Source organism: Plecotus auritus (assembly GCF_963455305.1).
Source record: "Plecotus auritus genome assembly, chromosome: 10".
Lineage (NCBI taxonomy): Eukaryota > Metazoa > Chordata > Mammalia > Chiroptera > Vespertilionidae > Plecotus > Plecotus auritus.
The window spans coordinates 25,447,796-25,465,297 of record NC_137785.1 but is presented as its reverse complement, the minus strand read 5'-3'; the positions used below and the strand labels follow the sequence as shown (position 1 = coordinate 25,465,297).

Here is a 17,502-nt window from a genome sequence, read left to right as displayed (position 1 = left end):
AATTTCTGACCATCTGTATACACCAAACATAAACATACATACACACACATGAACACTTGTATGTGCATATATACATACATACACATTATTTATTTATCATTATGCACATGCCTGAATATCCCCCATATGATCACAAGTGTACGTACGTGTATGTGTGTGTGTGTGTGTGTGTGTGTTGTGTTTGAGAGGTATCAGGACTTGAACCAAAGGTCATTTACAGAAAACAGAGCCTGTACCCCTTGTTTAGGTGAAAGCACAGAGGCATACCTTCAGAGTGCCTAAGAGTAGAATGATAGCTACTTCTCCTTTACCCTAAATATTTTAATTATTTGAAGCCCATGATTAAATCTGGAACATTAGGAAAGCTATTTGGATTACTAAGACCCAAAGCCCTCTTTCTCTTCAATAGGAAGACATATACATGAAACTGTATAGAAACCACAGAAAATGACCCTACTGTCCACTCCTCTTGGCTTCCCTAAGCCAGATAAATGTGGGGATGAGGTAACAGAATGTCTCTTTATATGTGCATAAACCCCCTTACAAAGTAGATGCACATTTCTGCCTTTTTCCCCCTGTGACATAAAAAAATGTTTATATTATATTTTTAGAACTGTAACTCTAAAATACTATTCTTTTTAAATGGCAGTATTAGATTGTTGGCTTCTCCAGAAGACAGCCATCATACATTAACAAAACACACAAGATAGAAAGTCAAACACAAAAAAGAAAAATATATAAAACATATCCTATACAGCGGCCATATCCTATACTTTTGACATGCAGGCAGTATCCAATGGCCCTGGGGTTTCCTGCTCAGGCCCCTGAGATGCTGACAGCGTTCCCAAATGTAATCCCAGTCTCCTCTTTCTTATTACATTGTTTGTTTATTCCCCCCAGTAATCCACCGAGCCAGTCACTGAGAGGTTAAAAAAAAACAACTTTATTCGCAGAGGCTGAGACTGTGGGATAACAAAATAGCCAATGGCAGCTCTTCTGCCACATTTTAAATCCATCACAGTGAGCCTAGATCTCAGCAATGGAATCTCATCCAAGTCCTTAACGTCAAGGGCACTCTGCAGCTCACTAATGTGTTCCCACCAGCCTGGGTAGAATGCAGTCAGGGAAACATTTATGAGTCAGTAGCACATAGCTTTCAGGATGAATTCTCAGAAAGTCAACTCTGTGCCCACAAATTATTAAATTATTATGCTTGTCCTAAATGTCCTTTCCAACATATTAGCCAATAGGCTCTCTTAATGTAAAGTTCGGGTTCATTTTTATATAAGTCCTAGAAACTATTTAAAGGTCATTTTGAAGCCCTATCGCAGCCCACCTCCAGAACTTAAGACTTATTGTGCCTATCCCACATCAGATAAAATTAAAGTAACTTGGAGGTTCAGGAAATCGGCTTTCAGAACTCCTAAGATAACCCAAAGAGAGATACCACAGAGGTTAGGTGCATTTTCCAGAAGTTCTGAGCTTAAACTAGGCTGTAAAAATCTCAATTTTCTTTAAAAAAAAATCTCAATTTTCTTAACTAGATCTTTGTTGCAGACCCCTGCCTTGCAACCCACCCCTCCCACCAGACTTCCAGTCACCTCCATAATGGGTTTATTTAGCTTTGGCTCTGGGTCTGCTTGGTAGAGGTTGGAGGGAGGAACGGGGTCAAGTTGCAGACTGGGATGCAGTGGGCTGGGAATATCTAAAAGAATCCTCCCAACATGCCTCATGTTCTTTGGGGTCCAGAGAGTGGCCACCAGCAGATTCCCTTACTCCTCCCGCCCCTAACCCATCTCTCTCTCTGCCTGCTTTTCATGTGTCTGTTTCACCCAACTTTTTTGATGATAGTAATCCTTCACTACCCAATTCTGGAAATGTAAAAGCAATTAAACCTAGATCTTGAAGAAAACATGAAAATAGAAAATCTTAGGTTGTCTGAGACATCTTCCCTCCCCTTCACACACTTCCGGTCCCCCCTGAAATCTTTGATCCCTTAAAAACAAAAGTAAAGAGATAGGACTACTGCTATGGTTGGTAATGTGCGTTGGAGAACGTGTGTCTTGACTAATGACTAATGACTAAATTATATAGAGTGCACTTTCTTAACAGTTGTTAATATAAATGTTTTCACAGGGCAATTGTTATAGTAAAAAGAGTCAAGTATTTAGCCAAAGAATAGAACATGTTTCTTTTCCTGTCTAGAAAAAAAAAAAAAAAAAAAAAAAAACAGAAAACTTCTCTATTTAAAATAAAAATGTGGTTTCTCATCTTCCAGCTGGACATTGGTTGTGAATCCTCACCAGGACTTAGACCTGGCAAAGAACCTGAAAAACAGGGTCACCCTCGATGTCCCCACAACTGGACTTCAGGGACAAACCCAGCTGTGAGCACCCACCTATCTCCCAGACCTGTGGGAGCCAAGGCCTGAGTCACAGCGACAATGGAGCTGGCCACGGCAAGTGGTAGCCGACCACTCTTCCTCCCGCCGTCCTGCCTTCGGGATGTCTGGGCCTTCGTGTGCCCCAGACACGCAGGATCTGTGGTGGGTGGCCGAAGATCACACCTTTAAACTGACCTCAGGTCAAGGAGTTCTCCTCCCGCGGTAGGAGGTCTGAGATGCCCAAACTCCAAGCGGGCAGGATCTTTTAAATATCCGAAGAAGTCCAGGTCCGGGGAAGGTCCCCTCCAAGAAGCGCCTCCCTCCACCCCCACCCCCCCCACACACACACACACACCTGCGCGCATAAGTTGGAAACACTTCCCAGGATCCACACCTCCGCGAGGAAAAGATGTTTTCTGTTGCTTTTTAAGACTCCTTCCCCCAGCAGTGGGAGCCCTGGTGACTCATGAGAAGCCCAGACCAGGGCGGACAGGGGAAGAACGGCTCCGCTGTGCGCTTTACTGGAAGTGAAGCACGGTGTCGGGGAGCTGCAGAGGGAAGTAGGAGAGGAAAGGGATCCCGAGCTGGTAAAAGCCACCCTGGACGTGCGGGTCCAGCATTAGGGAAGCGTTGAAAGGCGGACAGAGACTAGTGGAGGCGGCCAGAAGCGAGGTTCCCAAACAGCCGCCGGGATCCTGCTTGGCACCCCCCAGGAGCTCGGCCCCTGCAGCCGGCTTCTGGCCCTGCCGTCCCGCCAGGATACTATCTATGCTGAAGCTCTTGGACTTCTCGGAGCTCCTCGGAGAGCTGCGGCAGGCGAGGCGCGCAGGGGTCCCCGGGCCATCCACCGGGCGCGCCTGCTGGCCCACCGCCACCGCCGCAGCCACCTGGACAGCACCGCCCCCCGCATCCACCTCCGGGGGCTCGAGCCCGGGGTAGAGGAGACACGCCGGCGAGGAGCCCTCCCGGAGGGGCCAGGGGCGCGAGGGCGCTCCCTCGTGGCGAGGGGTCGCGGGTCTGGGCCGCCCTTCCCCGCTCCCCGCCTCGGGTTGCGCCTCTGCGGTGCTCTCTGGCGTCTCCGCACGAGACCGCTTGGTCTCCGGGGGCCCGGCGCCCGGCTTGGGCTTCCTCTTCCGGCGACGGTAGTTGCCGTTCTCGAACATATCCAGGCAGCGAGGGTCCAGCGTCCAGTAGCTACCCTTGCCCGGTCGCCCCTTCTCGCGGGGCACCTTGACGAAGCAGTCGTTGAGCGAGAGGTTGTGGCGGATGCTGTTCTGCCAGCCCTGCCTGTTGTCGTGGTAGAAGGGGAAGCGGTCCATGATGAACTGGTAGATGCCGTTGAGGGTGACCCTCTGCTCGGGCGCGTCCTGGATCGCCATGGCTATGAGCGCGATGTAGCTGTAGGGCGGCTTCTGGGGGGGCTCTGCCCGGCCGGTGGCCGCCAGTGCGGCCGCCGGGGCGAAGGCCAGAGGCAGCCCGGGTCTCTCGGGGCCATACAGATAGAGCATGGGCGAGGCCGCCAGAGCCGGCAGCCGGGGGCTGAAGAGGTGGCTCATGGCGAGCGCGCGCCGGCGCTGAGCTCCCCGCGAGGCCAGAGGCCCGGGCGGCTTAGGGACTGCGCCCCGCGCCGCAAGGACCCTCCCGGGGAGCCTGCCGTGCGTCTGCCTCCCGCTCTGCCTCTCTCCCTGGCCGCTCCACGCTCTGTCCCTTCTTCATGGCTTTAAAAATGTTAAATAATTGTTGTAAGTTTGCTATTATATGTTGACTTAGCGCTGGAAAATAAATTGTCTATGATAAACAGTCGTTGTGTTCTCAGCCCACCCACATTAATTAAAATTTCATTGCTGAAAAACTCCAAGCTTTTCCCTCCACGTGTCTTTTTGATACCAGCCAATCGGTTTAGGGGCTATTCCTTCATTTGTTTATAGAATTAGTCTGTTGATAAGTCCGCCCACCCAAGTTGAATCAAGCTGTGTTTATTTGGAAAAATTTCCGGGCACCCAATATATAAACGCACTGATCTGATGTTTGAAATATCGCGTCCACCCCTTGACGCTGTGAGCACACACAGTCAGCGAGGCAGGATGTGGGCCCCGGTGCCTGGGAGCAGGGTCTGCGGGGCCCGGAAGGAGAGGTGGGGATGGGGGGCGGAGCGCAGGGGTGAGTTTTACCGCTGACCTGGGGGAGCCCCCCTCTCCCCAACAGCTCAGCCTTCCACAAAAGGTCTTTTCTTCTCCCAGGCTTAGTAGGAGGTGTAGAGATGGCACAGATTCACGAGATGCCTTCCTAGATCTTTGAAAGCTTTTACATCTGTTGTGGGGAGAGGCATCTCCATCAGAGAGGTTTGGGAGTCCGATGAGAAAAGGATGCAGACCTCCTAGGGCAGGTTCTGGGCTTGCCCCCTCGGAAGTCACGGCCCTCGCTAAGTGGCTAGTACCCCAGAGGCAGCAAGCCTCGACCTCCAGAGAAAAGGATCCTGGAGCCCAACTTTTCCTGAAGACAATGCCTATGGTGCCAGGGAGCTGGGAAGGGCGTGGGTTACCTGGTCCACAGCTCATTTGAGGGAAGTTTCAAAATACACCCGATTGGAAAGTTCAGGGGGAGAAACTAAGGTCTTTCTAATGGGGCTGAGGTTGCAAGCAAGAGAGACCATAAAAGGGGAATTTGGCAGCTGGCTGGGGAGAGCTGGTATTTGTGAATGCGGGTCTCTTGCTTTATATTCTGCGCTTTCCTGTTTATAACAAGGAGGGGGTTATAACAACTTTACAAGTGCACGCAGCTGGCCCATGATTACATTAAACATTTGGAAAGCCTGCTTGGTCTCCTCCGACCCACCCACTCACTCTGGGGTTCAGTGCACCCCCCCATGTATTTTACATTTAGCCACGTCAGAGTTTGAATCAAAAGCTGTGGATGATGCTGATTCAGTTGGAGGTGTCCTTCCCTCACTCCACCTCGTTGGAGGGAGGGGGGCATGTAGCGTGACTAGTTCTTGTTTATGATCTCTGATGAATATTTTTTAAAGGAAAAAAAACACATCAGCATTCCGGATAACTGAATTGGCGTTCCATTGAGTGAATCGGCCGTGATGCCAAAGAGAAGATGGAGGAGTGGGGGGGGGGGAGGGGGGCGCTGGCTCCCAGCCTGGATGGGGAGAGAGGCACTCGAGGTGCATTGGGGAGGCGGGAGGCTGCCACTGCTGCTGTTAGAGAGGCGACACCATGCTGCAGGCTGGTTTCGAGCGCTCAGGGTATCACCCCAAAATGGGGAATCCAGAAGTTTGGGGGTTCCGGATAGCCCATGGGAGAGCGAATACGTTTGAAATACCGAAAAGGACGCGGCAATCTGGGTGGAAAGACCGGTTTGGGTGCAGGCGCGGCTTGACAGAGTGCCAGGCCAGGCCCTGGGACACACCTCTGAGCCTCCATCCAGGGCGCCGCATTTCTAACCTGGGGCAACCTTTGGGACCTGGCCCACCCGGGCCTAGGGCTTAGGTACTGAGGGTGGCCCTCTTGCCTGGAGGGGGCGGGGCGCTGTCCTCTCTGGATCTCTGGCTCTTACCTGAACACTCCTTTCAACCCTGGAGGGAGAAAAGAGCCTCTATGCCGCGCTTTTGCAACCCTCGGTCCCACAGTCCCGGGGATCCCCAACCTCTCCAAGATCAGCGCGCCCCAGCGAGTTCAAGTTGGGGTCCAGCTCGGTTTCAAGCCTCGCCCGCTTTAACAGACGCAGAACAAAAGATAAACTGGTGTCATCCGCACTCTGAGCCCTTCACGGAGCTACCCAGGCACCGGAGTCCAGCACGCACATCCCTGCCTCTCCAGAAAGGCGCGCCGCAGCGACGCTTCTTCTAAACTCTAAGGCGTATCCGAGCTTGAATTCGTACAATAATAAACACCACCCAATTTGGGCATGGGCCGGACGCAGGCGGAGACACGCGCGTCTGGTGGGCGGGTCACTGATAATAAAGGGGGGGGGGAGAAAAATCCGAGTTCTAGTCGCGGTCTGGAGAGGCATCTCCAGCTCGGCGTGTTTGCTAAAGTCTGCAGTGTTTCCCAGAGCTTGCAGCCGTAGAACTCGGGCCTGGCGCCCCAACCCGGCTTCCCCGCGGAGATGAATCCTGGCCTCCCAGGTGAAGAGCGTTTGTAACTGCGATAGGAAAGACCGCGCTGGAGCGAATTTCCGGGGAGCGCAAGGCACAAGCCTTAAAGTCTGAGAGCGGATGCGCCCTCGTGCGGAAGCTCTGTGGGTTAGGACCCAGGGAGCCGAGGCCCAGGGGCAGGGACCAGGGAAGAGGAGGAACGGGGGGAAGGGGAATGGGAGGTAGTGGAGCCTGCATTGCAAGACAGCTGGGCAAGGTGGGAGTCCCAGAAAGCCAGGTGGAGACACTGAAAATTCCCTGTGGGTTCATAAGTCTTCAGATCCCAGAAAAGAGCATTCATGTCTGAAGTCAGTGCAAGCACCACTACCAGCCTGCAGGAAAGCCCCGAGATGCCCTGATGTTTCCGGAAGGACCACGGCAGAAATCAGGTTCAGCGTGGGATGAGGGTAGACAGTACCTTTCCCAGATCCCACCTGTTGAGAGAAAGCCTTCTCCTTGGGCAGGCTAGGCAGAGGCCAGGCACCAGCTTAGACCAAAGAGGCTGCAGGGGAGAGACAAGCTCCAATCCCGCCCTCTCACTTCCAGGGTCATCTACCCTTCCTCTGCTCCACCAGTAAATGAAAAAGCACAGTCTCCTTCATGATGACCTGTGTTATCGCTCCAAATATGTGCATCACTTTCTAAGTGTGAAGACAGTGTATATGTATATGTGTGTATGTATATGTGTGTGTATGTGTGTAATTGATTCTACCATAGGTGCAATATATTTGAGAAGAGTGAGGGTGGAAAGATGCAGGACTTACTTAGCCAGGTCACCTCACTGACACCCTGAAAACACTGGAAAAGATGTTGACAAAAAGAATACCATTAATAACTAAAATGTACTGGAGGCTATTATATGCTGGCACTGCTCTGGGTGCTTTCCTTGTGTTAGGTCATTCATTCCTCACAGCAGAAACCTGCGCCGTTCCCATTCTGCAGACCTAGAACCTAAGGCCAAGTCCTCCTGGAGGAAGGGTTGCAAAGCCAGGGAAACAACTGCATGCTAGTAGCCGTTGTGTGTGGATGCTAAGGGCCCTGTGGCAGTTCTCTTGAGAACCCTTGCAGCATCTATGAAAGACAGGGGGCTGACACATTTCACAGATGACGAAACTGAGGCTGGGCACAGAACACCCCCAAGACATTGTAGGTAGTAAACAGCAGAACAGGCATCAGAACCCACACTTTTTCCTCCCAAGGTAGGTTCTCTGAGGTCTGACAACCTTCCACAGAAGCTCCAAGGGCTGTGCCTGGAGTAAGCTGCAGAGAGGGGAGGTATGCAGCACCACCAGAGCTGGAGATTTGGGGCATCATAAGCAGGAAACCAAGCGTCCTCACTCTTATCCTACTAAAACCCAGAAGCCCCTGCTCCCCCCCTCTCCTCCTCTCCCAATTTGAAAGGACTGGGGGGGAGCCGGGTCTTTGCTGCTTCTCAGCAATGGGGGTAGGGGGTCGGGACTGAGATAACCCTTGGCTGGTCAGCTGATGCTGAGTGAAACCCACAGAGCAGGGTGAGATTTTCCTAATTATTTGTTGTTTAGAGCCCACCTTGTTCCCCCAAAGGATTTAAAGGGTCTAAAAAGGGGCAGTTAGGGCACACACTGCCCTGCCCAAGCAGTTTATCCTGATATGTACAATTAATTGAGACCACAGATGCCGTTCTCTTCTGTTTCCAGGTAAATCCTAGCATCTAACAGTATGTCCTTACTATGGGCTGGGCCCTGTTGAAGCACTTTCGTGTTATGTGTTGGATTCATTAATCTTCACAAAAGCCTTATTTGATGACCCCATCGTTTTCCAGTTGAGAAACAAGCCCAGAGAGCTAGAGGTAGTATGCCCACCCGAGGTCACATGAACCCTCCGCTGGCCTGTGCAGAGGGCCTGAGCTGGTGCTGTGGACACAGCTCAGAGAGAAAGGCTCTGCTGGGGAGCCCACCTGCAAGAGTAACACGAAGGCAGGGAGAACCAGAGGGGCTGCTGGGAAAGGGAAGGCCCAGGCCCAAGGGCCACTGAGTCAGTGGTCAGAGGAGTCTCTGGCCTTCACGACCTCCCAGCCTGGGTGGCCATAGATGGAGCACAAAGCTATACCCCAGGTTCAAGAGGCCAGGGGCTGCCCTCCCATGCTCCCCAACTCCATTCCCTTCAGGGACTTGCAATGCCAGCAAGCCCATCAATCTGTCAACCCACCCCCTGCCCTCCACTTCAGCTTTTCACAGCCTCACAGCCCCAGGATGAAGTCCCCATAAGCCTGACGCTGGGAAAACCATCGCACCAGAGAGACACATTCGGGAACCTAACTCTACACCAGCTGTGCCCCTCTGCCTTTGCTGCACAGCAGGCATCTTGCAAAAGCAAGAGAAAGGCTTGCACAAGTCCAGGCGGTGGCGTCTTCCCAGGCACAGTGGCCGTCCCCGACTGTGGCTGCCCAGCCTTCCAAGCGCCCTAAAACATTCCACCCCCTTCCTCACATGCCTATGTCAAAAAGCAAACATTTCAAACGCCTTGGTGAGCTGAGGCCACGCAAGAAACAGGCAGGCAGGGAATGCTTCTCAAAGTTTGGGAAAGCATTCCAAGTATGTGGTGCAGGAAGTCACTGGTGGCTCCGACCCAGTGTGTCCTGCTCACCTGGAGTCCAGCCCCCAGCCGTCCCTGGCCTGGCTGACACAAAGCCATAAACCCTCGGCTCTCTGCTTGTCCATTCCACGACTGTGTTGTCCAGGGGTGAGCCCGACACACATTCGGCGAGGTGCCAGGCACAGGCCCTGAGACCCCAGCACATTCTCAAGAAGCGTAGTTCTGTGCATTAATCAAGGTGCCTTTTCTCAGTAAATTTCATCGGGCCAACCTTGCCCAGGACCCTGTCCAGTTTTATTTTTGGATTTGGGATGGGAAGAGGAGCGAGGAGGCAAGTGCTCAGCCACCATGGCTTGTTTTTTCCAAGGGGGACCTGGGAACTCTGCTCTCTGTGCTCTGACGGCAGCTCACAAGCCTCTCCCAGGCCCGGAGGTGACCCCCATGCAGTCTTGGGGTGGAGAGGAGGAGATGGACCCCGAAAGATTTATGAGCCAAGTGCTGAAGTTCCCAGGACCCTGTGTTTTCTTCCCTCCAACATCGGATCTTCACTTCTTGCTGACAGGGAAGGGGAGAGGGGATAATTGAGGACCCAGGGCAGGAGCCCCAGCGGCTGGGAGGGAAAGTGCTGGGCTGCCCCAATGCCCTTGCACTCACCTGGTCAGGCTACAGATGAGCAGACCCAGGCCAGGGCGGACCGCCTCTTCACACAGCGAGGTGTGGCCTTCCAGTTCCTAGCCCAGCGCTTCCCCTTCCAGGATGGGCGTCAGTACTGATTTTGGTTACGGGGACAGGCCATTTGAACCAGGGCAGGGAGGTCCAGCCAGCCACAGACCCCAGCCTGGCCTTGGAGAGAGGTCAGGGTGGCGCCTCACCAGCAGCCCTTTCTCCCTGAGAGGTGAGGTTGGGCATCTCTCCAAGTCTTAGGCGAAGCAGAGGCTACTCCAGCCGCCGCCTTTCTGGACCTGGGAGCGTTCGGGGTGCTCAGAGGCCTCGGGGTCTCTCCAGGCTGCCCATGTCTGTCTAAACTGCTCAGAGACATGGTCCACCCTGCCGAGGCCAGTGCGAGACACAGGGTCAACTTCCAGGGAAATGGTTTCTGCCGTGGTCTTCGGGTCGCTTCCTTGTTATCTGCAGTATCTCTGAGACCTGCAGGACTGCATCTTCTTAGGTCACGAAGGAACATAATTACCAGCATGGCTTTATGCAGACTGCGTTCTGGTGGACCACAGAGCCACCAAGCCCTGAGGCCCACCAGCCTGCACGGACTTTCAGGCCCTTCCACCCTGTATTCCCTTCCCCCTTTCCGGACAGGCCCTGGGCCGCGGGAGGACCGAGGACCGACTGGCTGAAGGAAGGGGCAGCAAGTGGATCTGAGAAGCAGACAGCCTGTGGGCCCAGCACTTAGTCTTCGTGCCTGGGCAGTAGACCTGCAGGGTGCTGGGAAGTCACCAAAAGGCAGCCCCGCTGGTGCCTGGATGCCTGCTGCTCAAGGTGTCATGCTCGTGCTCCGGGATCTTCCTACTCCGCCAGCCCGGCAGGAACAGACTCCCCGGTCCACGTCAGGGCTGTAAAAGCACATGTGCCAGCCTTCTGGCACCCACACCTATCTTGGCTCCTAGGGCTTCAGACTGAGGGATCCCGAGGTGACCCTCCACACCCCAGCCCTCCACACTAAATGCAATCCCCCAAGTTGCCCATGTTCCCAAGGGAATGAGGAGCCCCTCACTATGTTGTGCACCCAGTTAGGGGAAACCTTCTGGAGAGCTTCCCCCACTGTGGGGACTTAAGATGCTTTCCTGAAGGTAGAAGATCCAGGGCGTTCAGAGGCTGGGCTGGGTCTCTCGCCCAACTCCATCCCATTTCTCTGTCTTGTATTCTCCGCGTGTCTCTCAGAGCTGCTCTGAGTGCCAAAACTTAAGATGAGGGTAATCTTTAGGGAGGACTCTTTGAAACACCTGAGGAGGGAGAAAACCAGCTAGAATACTCTCCACTTCTCCTGCGGCAAACAGCATAAAAGAAACAGGAGCAAAACGAAACCAGCATGCCAGAGCTGGGCAAGGAGCCGGCTGCCTCTTTTTGCAGCTCAGAGAGGGGTCTCTCTCTCTCTCTCTCTCTCTCTCTCTCTTTCTAAACCCCCCCACCTCGTAGTTGGCTAGTCCAAAGCTGGGAAAACCATCGCACCAGAGAGACACATTCGAGAACCTAACTCTACTGGGTCTTTCACTGGCCCCGTTCAAATTCTTCTTCGAAAAACCATGTGGCCTGGGGGCCTGCCGAAGGCAAGCCTGGAGCACTGGGGCTCCCGTTCTTGCACATTATGAAAAGGAATAAAAGGCAGCGTTTTAACCACATGCCACCTCTGGGGCCACAGACTGAAAGAATCTGTGTCACATATATGGGGAAAATTATTATGATCAAACTTTCCCTAATTCTATCTCAGCATGACACAGAGAGAGAATGCCATGTTTAAAACAACAATACAGCACCCAGGTTATATCTCACATCGCTACATCAAGGAAAATCACCTTTTGGGAAATCGTCCTGGCTCCTAATGTTCCTTTCACATGGAGCTTGGCCCTGGGGGAGGCATAGCTCACCTGCTGGAGTGGGAAACATTCCCCAATTTGGAGCTCCAGCCTCAAAATTCAGGCACAGGGACCAGCAGGGGAGTTGGTGGGTTTGGGCCAGTGAAATCGATAACAAAACCATTTCCCCTTTGGCCACATCTCACAAAAGTTGTGTTGCTATTAAAAATAAAAAAAAGATGAGATATCAAAATTGAAAAGAGAAACAACCTCATTACTTAAAGTCTGAAAAGGTTGATAAATTTAGAACGCAAAGCTTTGGAAATTGTTTTTGAAGAGCAATGAAGCTTTAAGATTTTTCACTGCAATAGGGTAAGGATTTGGAAATCAAGAAGAGATCTGAAATCCACCTCTGAACAGGCCATTTTCCCGATGGTCATTAAACGCTACAGACTCAGTCCCCTTTGGTCTTTCACTGGCCCAGTTCAAATTCTTCTCCGAAAAACCATTGACGTGAGTAAGGAAGTCCGCATTTTAGGAAATCCAGGGAAAGCAAGACTCCTCTTGGTTTGTAGTTTGCTAACAGAAGATATGTCTCCTTCCCCGCCTAAATTGGGGATGGGTGGGCATTCAGGTGGAATGGCACTGCTTGTCTCGACAATTGGCCTGTTTTTTCTGCATTTAGCAAAATGCATGACAGCAAATTACATTCCAGCAAGCAGTCCTTCTGGCGGTCGCGTCTAAGCAGGACCGTCCCTGGGTTGCCTTGACCAGGTTGAAATTCTGAATTAATAGAAAGCCTTTTCTGTCATGAAGACGACAAAAGGGCAGCACCCCCCTTGTTCTGTGATCATCTAGATATGTCTGTCTACACACTTACCCACCTGTGTAACAAAAATAACCCAAGCAGGTGGATTCGCAAACCCACCGTGGCTTTGTTTTAAGTGCGAGAACACAAACACACTGTTTTTGGGGCAGAAAAACAACATGGGTTTATTTTAAGGTACGTACAACAATTAAGACCACATAAGACAAACACAGGTGACGTTAAATTTTTTAAGGTTTTTTTTCTTTTCTTTTAGGAATGCTCAAGGAGAAATCTACTATACAAAACCATCACACTTTGTAAATAAAAAGTATCAGATACTTGACTTCTTTTTCGGCCAACAGCAACAAAAAATAAATTATGTTCTTGTTTTGCAAAAGACCTACAACTGGGAAAAGAATTATATCTCGTAATTGTACAAGGGGGAAACCCCACATAGGTTTTATGAATTTTCGATTTGGCGGTTAGAATGGTTGGGCAAGATGAAAATTATCCAGTGAACTCAACTTTAAATATTATATTAATGGCTCTGAACAACAACAACAACAAAAATAGCCTGATTACAAATCCACACATTTGTACAGCACGGTTAGAGAAATTTAAAATTACACACAGCACATACACAAATCTATAGAGATCCCCATAAACCTATGGAAGTCTCTACAGAGAGTCATTACTGGGTCGCTATGGGATTTGGTCCATAATTTAATTTTGGAAACCCCGAGTGGAGCCCAGAGCACAGCCATCCTGGTAGGGGAGGAGGATTTTAATATTCATTTCGTTGGGCTAAGTCCCTTCACGGGGTGGGGGTGGGGGGGCTTCTCAAGAATCTCAGAAACGGGGCGGCGAGTGTAAGTTACCTGCAGCTTCACGCTCGGCTCCCGGGTCTGAGAAAAAGCTGGCGGTCGTGTTTGGGTTCTTTCTGCGTCTCTGCAAGGCTGAACTGTCCGAGAGGGTCACGTCTGCGAGGCGAAGCCAGAGCCGGTCAGTATTTGGTGCAGTCGTAGGAATAGGGGGCGGCGTGGCGGTAGAGGGACGGCGTGGATCTGTAGGGCAGTTGACAGCTTGCATTACCGCTCACTTGGGGTTCCCCGAGCGTCGAGTTCTCAATCCCCAGCCGGTGGGAGTTGAACATCTCCCGGACGTTGGGAAAAGTCTGCTGCTGGGCCGCAAACGTGTGGCCGGGGAGGTGGTTCAGGTCCCCGCTGTGGTTGAGATACCAGGAGGCCGCCTGGGCCGCGGCGGCCGCTGGCTGCGGCGCCGACTGGGGCTGGGGAGCCGGCGGGGGCGGCGGCGCCTGCGGGTGGTGGTGGCCATGGTGTTGGTGGTGGTGTCCCGCGGCGGCAAGCGCGCCCTCCTGGCTCGCGGCGAGGTTGAGGGCGCTCAGGGGCGACGTGGGGCCGCTCGGGTGGTCCGAGAGGGCCTCGTCCAGCGCCGGCGGGACGCACATGTGCGCCGGTCGCTCGGCGCCCGTGTAAAGGCTCATGGCGCGCATGCTGCACTGGTAGCCCCCGGCCGCCCCCGCCTCCAGGCCCTGCGCACACGGCTGCCCGTACGCGGCGGGCGGCGCGGCGGCATAGGGCAGCGCCAGCGGCGGCACTACCAGGCCCGCACGCCCGGCCGCCGGGCTCAGCTCGCCGCCCGGCGGCGACGTTCGCAGCGTCATGATGTTTTCCACGCTGAAGCCCGGCAGCCCGTTGGGCGCGCCCGAGTGGTGCTCGGGCAGCGAGCCGTCGGGGGAGCCGGCGGGCGTGGAGGCCGCGCTGCGCGGGCTGCCCTGCAGCGCGCTCTCGGGGCTCAGCGTCTCCACCTTGGTGATGACCGGCAGGGCTGGCGACGCCGCCTCGCTCTTGATCACCACCTTCTTCTCGGCCTCCTTAGGGGCGTCCGCTAGCGGGGGGCCGGCCGGGGCGCCCTTGGACGCCGTCGGGGGCGGCTCCTTGAGGTGGGCCCGCTCCTCCTTCTCCTTGGGCACGTCCTTCTTCTTGAAGCGCCGCCGGCGCCGCAGGAAGCTGCCGTTCTCGAACATGTTGTAGGAGTCGGGGTCCAGGGTCCAGTAGCTGCCCTTGCCAGGTTTCTTGTCATCGCGGGGCACCTTGACGAAGCACTCATTGAGCGAGAGGTTGTGGCGGATGCTGTTCTGCCAGCCCTGCTTGTTCTCCCGGTAGAAGGGGAAGCGGTCCATGATGAACTGGTAAATGCCGTTCAGGGTGATCTTCTTTTCGGGCGCGTTCTGGATCGCCATGGTTATAAGCGCGATGTAGCTGTAGGGCGGTTTTACCAGGTCCTTGGGCGCCGCGGGCTGGTGGTGGTGGTAGGGCGCGTAGGAGCGGCCCATGCCCGCGCCGTACTGCTCCGGGTGGCCCGAGTAGACGCCCATGGGGCTGGCCATGCCGCCGTAGCTACCCGCCGCTCGGTAGTAATTCTGCTCGCTCAAGTAGGGCACCACTCCCAGGGCGTTGGGGTCGGACACGGAGTAGCGCGCCTGCATGCTGCGTCCGAGACGGCTCGCCACCGCCTGTTCGCACGGACCGTGAGGAAGGCCCTGCGAGAGCGAGAGAGCGAGCGCGAGTGAGAGAGCGAGAGAGGAAGGGAGCCGGCGGGGGGAGCCCCGGGTGCTTGGAAGCCTCGGGACGAGGTGGAGGAGGCGCCGGCGCTCGGCTCCCGCCTTCGGACGGAGAAGGGACGCTTGCTTCAGCTGACTGGAGGGATCAGCATCCTGGAGGGCGCGACCCGGGCGAGCGCAGCGCCGGCCCCTGCTCGCTCGCTCGCTAGCTCTCGGGACCCGGCGGGTGGCAGCCCCGGCAGGCGGCTGGGGACCCAGCGGAGACGCCACGCGCGCAGTGGACCGAGGCTGGCCCCCTGGTCTGTGCCAGGAGGGGTAATGCGGCTCTCCAAGCCTCCCAGCAAATCGGTAGCCCTGAGGGTCAGCGAGCCGGGGTCCAGTCTGGCTGCCCAGCCGAGCCCGGAAAAAGAAGTAAAGTCCCTTTTAGGGATTGGGAAAAGTTTCAAAAGTCTTCTTGCTGAAAGCGAGTTTTTACTTTCCTCCGGCCACGCCCCCTCCGGGAACTTTGCACCAATAACTCCGCAGCTGTGGGGAGTTGGCACCCAATCAGGGCGAGGAGAATCCGTCGGCTCTAAGACCCAGCCGCGCAGAGCCAGACTTTAATGCTGCTCAGTCTCAACTTGAAAAGATTTTTTTCAAGAAAAGAGTTATATCTTATTAAGTTTTATTTTATTATCAAATTTTGGTTAGTGGGCCCACGTGCCCAGAGGAAAAAAAAGATGCTCCTTTGCAAAAAAAAAAGTTAGTTTGAAAAATAAAAGCGAATTGATTAACGTAGTCAACTATCTCTCTCCCCAAAGACCTTATAAGTAGCAAAGACCCAGGGACTATTTTTCTTATTAATGAGTGATGAGGCGAATAATTAGATTTCCTAATTGTCGGGGCCCAGGTGTAATGGATTCAAAGCAAACGTGCTGGCTTGGTCTGGAAGGGGCCTCGCCTGGATGTTATTATTTAAGCCAATAATTAATAATCAACAGGGAGTTTCCAGGTTCAGGGCCGTCAAGAATAACCTAGGAAGGTTTTTGGGGTAAATTACAGAAATGGAGTGCTCCTTGCCCCCACCTGAGGAGGTGGGCCGCAGTGTCTATAAGGGGAAATGAGGAGTAGGGGGGAGGGTGATAGCAATATCTTGGTCCTTTAATCCTGTAAATTCACCGTGGATTCGGTAATTCACCCGCGTCATTGTGAGCAGTTTTGTGGAATTTGGGGACGACGGTGAAATAACTCTGCTCAGCTCCCCCTTCCTCTCCCGCGTAGACGCCTGCAGCCCACAACTCCAGCATCGCAGCGGCTCCCTTTTCCCGGAGAGAAATGCCCTTTGAACGCGTTCCGAGCGCCGGGAACAAAGCAGTGGGTCCCCGGCGGGCAGAGCCCGGCCCCTCGGCCTGAGCAGAGCGCCCAGCGGCTTTCCGCGGGGACTTCTCCCCACGACGCGCGTCCTTAGCGCGGGCTCCCTACCTGGCCTGCGCCTGGAACGCCGACCCGGGCCGCAGTTCCTCTTCGCGCCACCGGCAAAGCCCCTTTGGCGTTCTCCAAACTGAATTTTTATATTTCGGTGGTGTTTGGTGGGTTGGTGTTTGATAGGTGATTTGGGCACCGGGGCTCCGTGGGAGGACGCGGTAAGCGATTGCAAACGGTGTAAGACACCCTAGAGAAGCTGTTATTCGGGACCAGCACTAGGAGCGTAGGGGTCCTAGCCCTTCCAAGTTTTCTTCTTCTCTCTAGGAATCCTGGAAAGTTTGTTTATTTGTGGACTGAGTATTTATCCCTTCAACACCTCGAATCGTCGGACCCCCCTTTGCCCGCTTCCCCTGAAGGGGCGGGACCCCCCCCCAAGAAGGGCTAAATGCTGGTCAGAATTCTCCTGGAAGTTGTCCATCCGGTTGGGTGGGGAAGAAGACCAGATACAACGTTTGTTTCAGGTCTCCTTTTCCCCTCCTAACCCTCATTAGATTCCCAGGGAAGGGCCGAGAATCTACCGTCACACTTAGCTTTTGGGAGGTGAATAGAAGGCATGGGGGGCATCTCATTCATTTTCAATAAAAGGGCAAAAGAAAATACATGTACGTGCATGATCGACAGATGATATTATCTCGTGACAAATTCAGAATCAAAGAGAAAGTGCAAAACAGGTTCCTATTACCTCGAATAGTCTACTCCTGAAACACTATTTTTTTTAAATGGCTGCTCTGAGTTCTTGTTCTAATTTGATTTTTTTTTTCAACGAAGTAACATAAAGCTTCCCAGACCTTAGCTCACAGGTGAATGGTTTGAGAGTTCTCTCACCCCACCCCCTCAATTCCCACTACGACTTTATTATTTTTTAATACCTCTAGTATGTTCACATCCATCTTTTTTTAAAAGTACTCTGGCGAAAAGTGCCTTTCTCGGGGAGCGCGTGACAGGCACTCAGTGCTGCTCACAATTTTACTGGAAATGCTGACTATTGGTCAAGAAACACTCCTCGGTCTGCAGGCTTCCTGG

At 53.5% G+C, this 17,502-nt stretch overlaps 2 protein-coding genes across 2 annotated transcripts; both read right to left on the bottom strand.

The window, feature by feature from the left end:
* Positions 1-2,901: 2,901 nt before the first annotated feature.
* FOXL1 (forkhead box L1) lies at positions 2,902-3,939 on the bottom strand (the record flags this gene model as incomplete). Its single annotated transcript, XM_080644000.1, has 1 exon — positions 2,902-3,939. One exon carries the CDS (start codon positions 3,937-3,939, stop codon positions 2,902-2,904), a length of 1,038 nt encoding a protein of 345 aa, XP_080500126.1.
* An 8,704-nt stretch (positions 3,940-12,643) lies between these two features.
* FOXC2 (forkhead box C2) lies at positions 12,644-15,300 on the bottom strand. The gene has a single exon (XM_080645038.1). The coding sequence runs from the start codon at positions 14,938-14,940 to the stop codon at positions 13,435-13,437; it is 1,506 nt and encodes a 501-aa protein (XP_080501164.1). The 5' UTR covers positions 14,941-15,300; the 3' UTR covers positions 12,644-13,434.
* Positions 15,301-17,502: the final 2,202 nt, after the last annotated feature.